This window comes from Sinocyclocheilus rhinocerous, unplaced genomic scaffold, assembly GCF_001515625.1.
Source record: "Sinocyclocheilus rhinocerous isolate Xijiao unplaced genomic scaffold, SAMN03320098_v1.1 scaffold1045, whole genome shotgun sequence".
Classification (NCBI taxonomy): Eukaryota; Metazoa; Chordata; class Actinopteri; order Cypriniformes; family Cyprinidae; genus Sinocyclocheilus; species Sinocyclocheilus rhinocerous.
Genome location: NW_015645361.1, coordinates 928,706 through 933,123, shown reverse-complemented (window position 1 = coordinate 933,123; position 4,418 = coordinate 928,706). Strand labels below are relative to the sequence as shown.

Here is a 4,418-nt window from a genome sequence, read left to right as displayed (position 1 = left end):
TGGTGGCGGCGGTGGCAGCAACAATAAAGTTATGCCTTCTTTCTTTGCGTGAACATTTGGGCGATGTAATGCAAATCTTCCCACACAGTGATGTAGACATGTCCCCCACATTTTTTTAAAGTTTAAACGAGGCGTTTTAGGGGGGCGTGGCAGAGTCTTAACTTTTATAAAGAATATCTCTTTGGATTTGAGACTTTAGTCTTTGCAACTTTAGGGATCTTATCTATTCACAAACAGCTTGTAACACTCCAAAGAGAAAGGAAATATTTAAATTGCATCATATGACCCATTTAATAAAACTAAGAATACACTTTTTATGAATAAACATCTATAAATGTACTCTCTATAAAATAAATAAATAAACCTCTATAAATAAAAATGATAATTAGGGTAATCGTCTATATATATATATATATATATATTTTATTTTTTTGTAAATATAAATAAATAAATATTTACAATATTTTTGTATTTTTGCATTTTAGATTTTAAAAACGTCATAAGGAATATTGAAAATTCAAGGATGCCGTGTAAAAGTGGGTGAACAAAAAGAGTCAAATGTCACACAGCCGAAGAAGTGAAATGCTAATGTTTCGATGAACATGAAGACGTGTTTAACTGACCGTGTAGACCATGTAGTTCATGAGTTTGTCTATTCTGGTGCGTTTGAACCTGGTCTTCCCTCCGTTCCTCATGATTTTAGTGTCGTTTCCTGAAGAACGAAACATCACAGCTGCTTTTACAAACACAAACACACACTGAACCGTGACCGTGAGAGTGTGTCGGGCAGCATACTGCACTGACCTGCGAATATGACCAGGCCGTGGCACACGTCCGTGTTGCGAATCTTGCATCCTCTGAGCAGCATGTTGTCCAGGTCGAGCGGGTAACTCTGAGAGTCCCAGATCATCGTTCCCACAAACTTATCCAGACGGTTGTTGGGCTCCTCGCACAAAATCAACGCTGAGAAAGACACAAAGCAAGAGATTACACTTTAAAATCGGCCGTAAATTCTCTTGATAGTCACATGGAAGCAACAAAAACATTCAGTTGCTTAGTTTCTAAATCTCAACGGTTCAAAATCCCACTCATTTCACAGCATTTAGTTTTCAGCGAGGACAGAAAAATGACCTGATGCTGGATATTCACGTGCCGCACCTGGTTAGGACGCGGTGCATGTACAATTACAATCATGCAACTACTTGCACACAAATGATCTGTTGTTTTGTCTCCACTCATATCATACTCACCATTAAATCGGGCCAACTGATCCTCCTCCTGAAGACGCTCGTCTGTCACCTTGAGACCCATCTTAAACTTTAGATTCGTCTCTCTGGACAAACGAAACAAAAGCGAGCAATGAGAAACTACAATAATAAAAATCATTTGATAACAACATGCACTAAAACCAACTCCCATCCTCCTTCATGAAACAACGAAAAATATAGATTTTATTTCAATATTATATTCTATTTATTTATATAATTTTTTATTTTCACTTTATATTCAGTATTATATTTAATTTTTATTTCAACTATTTCAAGTTGCTTGCAGTGGATATTTCACTAATATTGTAATGCTTTTAGCATTAAAAGACTTAAATTAAAATTGAAAAGATTTTATAAAATAATAAAAAATTAAATATTCTATCAATTCAATATTTAATATTTAAAATTTTATATATTTATGGAACAATGAAAAATACAGACAGACAAACCCAGGAACTGGATTATGATTCTATTGTATGTGAAAACAAAATTAAGCAAGTGTATTTAAACAAATGAAATGTAAAAATACTTTACTTTATGAACATGACATGACAGCAAATGAATATTCAAGGAGTGTGTAACGAATTAGGATCCATAAACACGGTGAAATTCATAAATTTAAGGATTCTTGCTGTAGATATTTCACTAATATTAGAATACGTTTAGCATTAAAAGATTTAAATTAAAATAAAAAAATTTATAAAATAAAAAAATAAATATATATTATTATTATTATTATATCAATTCAATATTTTCATATTTATGAAACATAAACATGATAAAAAAGCATAAAGATGACATGACAGCAAATTAACATTCAAGTATGTGTAATGACAATCAAATGTTTCATAATTAGGATCAAAACAAAATTAAGCAAGTGTATTTAAACAAATGAAATGTAAAAATACTTTACTTTATGAACATGACATGACAGCAAATGAATATTCAAGGAGTGTGTAACGAATTAGGATCCATAAACACGGTGAAATTCATAAATTTAAGGATTCTTGCTGTAGATATTTCACTAATATTAGAATACGTTTAGCATTAAAAGATTTAAATTAAAATAAAAAAAATTATAAAATAAAAAAATAAATATATATTATTATTATTATTATATCAATTCAATATTTTCATATTTATGAAACATAAACATGATAAAAAAGCATAAAGATGACATGACAGCAAATTAACATTCAAGTATGTGTAATGACAATCAAATGTTTCATAATTAGGATCCATAAAAACTTAAAATATTGACTAATGTGAAACATTTCCGGTTTCTCATTTTTAAAATGAGGTTTATAAAAATAATAAAATATTCAAATATTACATCATTAATTATATCAGTTAAATTTTTTATATTAATGAAAAAATTCAAAAGTATTCAGACAAACAAAGCCAGGACCTGAATTGTGATTCTTTTGTATGTAAAGAACAAAATAAAGCGAGTGTGTTTGGACTGAACTGTACAAGACAAAGAACAAATCCATTACACAATTTCCATTATGAATCAATGTCCGCGCACTTCAATGACCGTTCGTAATGTTGACATTACAAAAAAATAAATCATCAAATTACACATAAATTGATTCATGCAAGCAGAAAAGGATTTATGGTTATGGCCAGAACAAGTAGATTATGACTACTGTAAAGAATCATCATGAAAACAGGCATTGTGTGTTGAAATACTCGTCTATGAGTGTGGAAGTATGCAACAGTGTGATTCAGAGACCCAATACACTGATCACTGTATGGTTTGTTGTGTGTTTAATGCGTCTCTTACCCGTCGAGCTCCGCCGTCTCTACGTAACACAGACTGTTGGGATTTGAACTGGACAACAACAGAATATCGGCCTACATGTGGTCAAAGCACAGGTGAAAATGAGAAACGAACTTAAAAATGATCTCAAACTGATGAATGACGTGACTGGAGGGATGAAGAAACACATACATTAAACAATAAAACGCATAATGGAGCATAAACATGGCATGACACCAACTGAATATTCATGGTAATGTAATGACAATCAAATAATCAGGATCCATAAAAATAGGGAAAAGCACAGAAACAAACAGAATTCAGTCAGGCCCTTCTTAAAACAGAGATTAATGTGATATACTTCAGGTTTCTTAAAACTGGATATTTCACTTATATTATAATATTCTAAACATTGATTCATGCAAGCAGAAAAGGATTTATGGTTATGGCCAGAACAAGTAGATTATGACTACTGTAAAGAATCATCATGAAAACAGGCATTGTGTGTTGAAATACTCGTCTATGAGTGTGGAAGTATGCAACAGTGTGATTCAGAGACCCAATACACTGATCACTGTATGGTTTGTTGTGTGTTTAATGCGTCTCTTACCCGTCGAGCTCCGCCGTCTCTACGTAACACAGACTGTTGGGATTTGAACTGGACAACAACAGAATATCGGCCTACATGAGGTCAAAACACAGGTGAAAATGAGAAACGAACTTAAAAATGATCTCAAACTGATGAATAGATATTTCTCTTATATTTCACTTTTATTATAATATTCTAAACATTAAAATATTGAACTATGCCAATTAAATATTTTAATTTGCATCATTTTAATTTTATCTAAGTAAATATCTCATTAAATATATCATTTATATTTAAAACGGCATATACCAAACCTACAAGACTCTTAGAAAAAAATTGTTAATTTAATAGATAATTTTATTTATTTTAATGTATAATTTTATTTTATTTATATTCATATTTGTATAATATATAAAAGCTCTACAACAGATGAAAATATCTAAGACAACACTCATATGGCGCACGGATAAAATAACAAATTAAATTAAATTAAATTAAATTAAATTAAATTAATTCTGTGTCAGCTGCGTCACGCAGATACATTGTTTTCGTTCAAATCAAAGCGTAAACAACATAGACATCGTATCCGCGTGACGCAGCTGACACAGAATAGCATACGCTGTTTACGTTCAGTGGATACTCTCCAAAATGGCACGCGGTGACGCGGAGGAGACAAATTGTTGAATAAAGTCGTTATTTTTGTTTTCTTTTGCGCACAAAAAGTATTCTCGAAGCTTCGTAAAATTACGGTTAAAAATTGCGTTCCCTTTTGCATTCTTTACCGATCTCCTTGCTACGT

At 31.5% G+C, this 4,418-nt stretch overlaps 1 protein-coding gene across 1 annotated transcript in view; it reads right to left on the bottom strand.

Moving 5' to 3' along the window:
• atp8b1 (ATPase phospholipid transporting 8B1) overlaps window positions 1–4,418 on the bottom strand; it is a 36,844-nt gene that overhangs the window by 13,391 nt on the left and 19,035 nt on the right. Inside the window, exons 8-11 of the mRNA XM_016509488.1 lie at window positions 3,641–3,711; window positions 1,251–1,333; window positions 805–963; window positions 624–712 (exon numbers count right to left, since the gene is read on the bottom strand). Coding sequence (XP_016364974.1) covers window positions 624–712; window positions 805–963; window positions 1,251–1,333; window positions 3,641–3,711 — 402 coding nt within the window. The remainder of the gene's footprint in view (window positions 1–623; window positions 713–804; window positions 964–1,250; window positions 1,334–3,640; window positions 3,712–4,418) is intronic.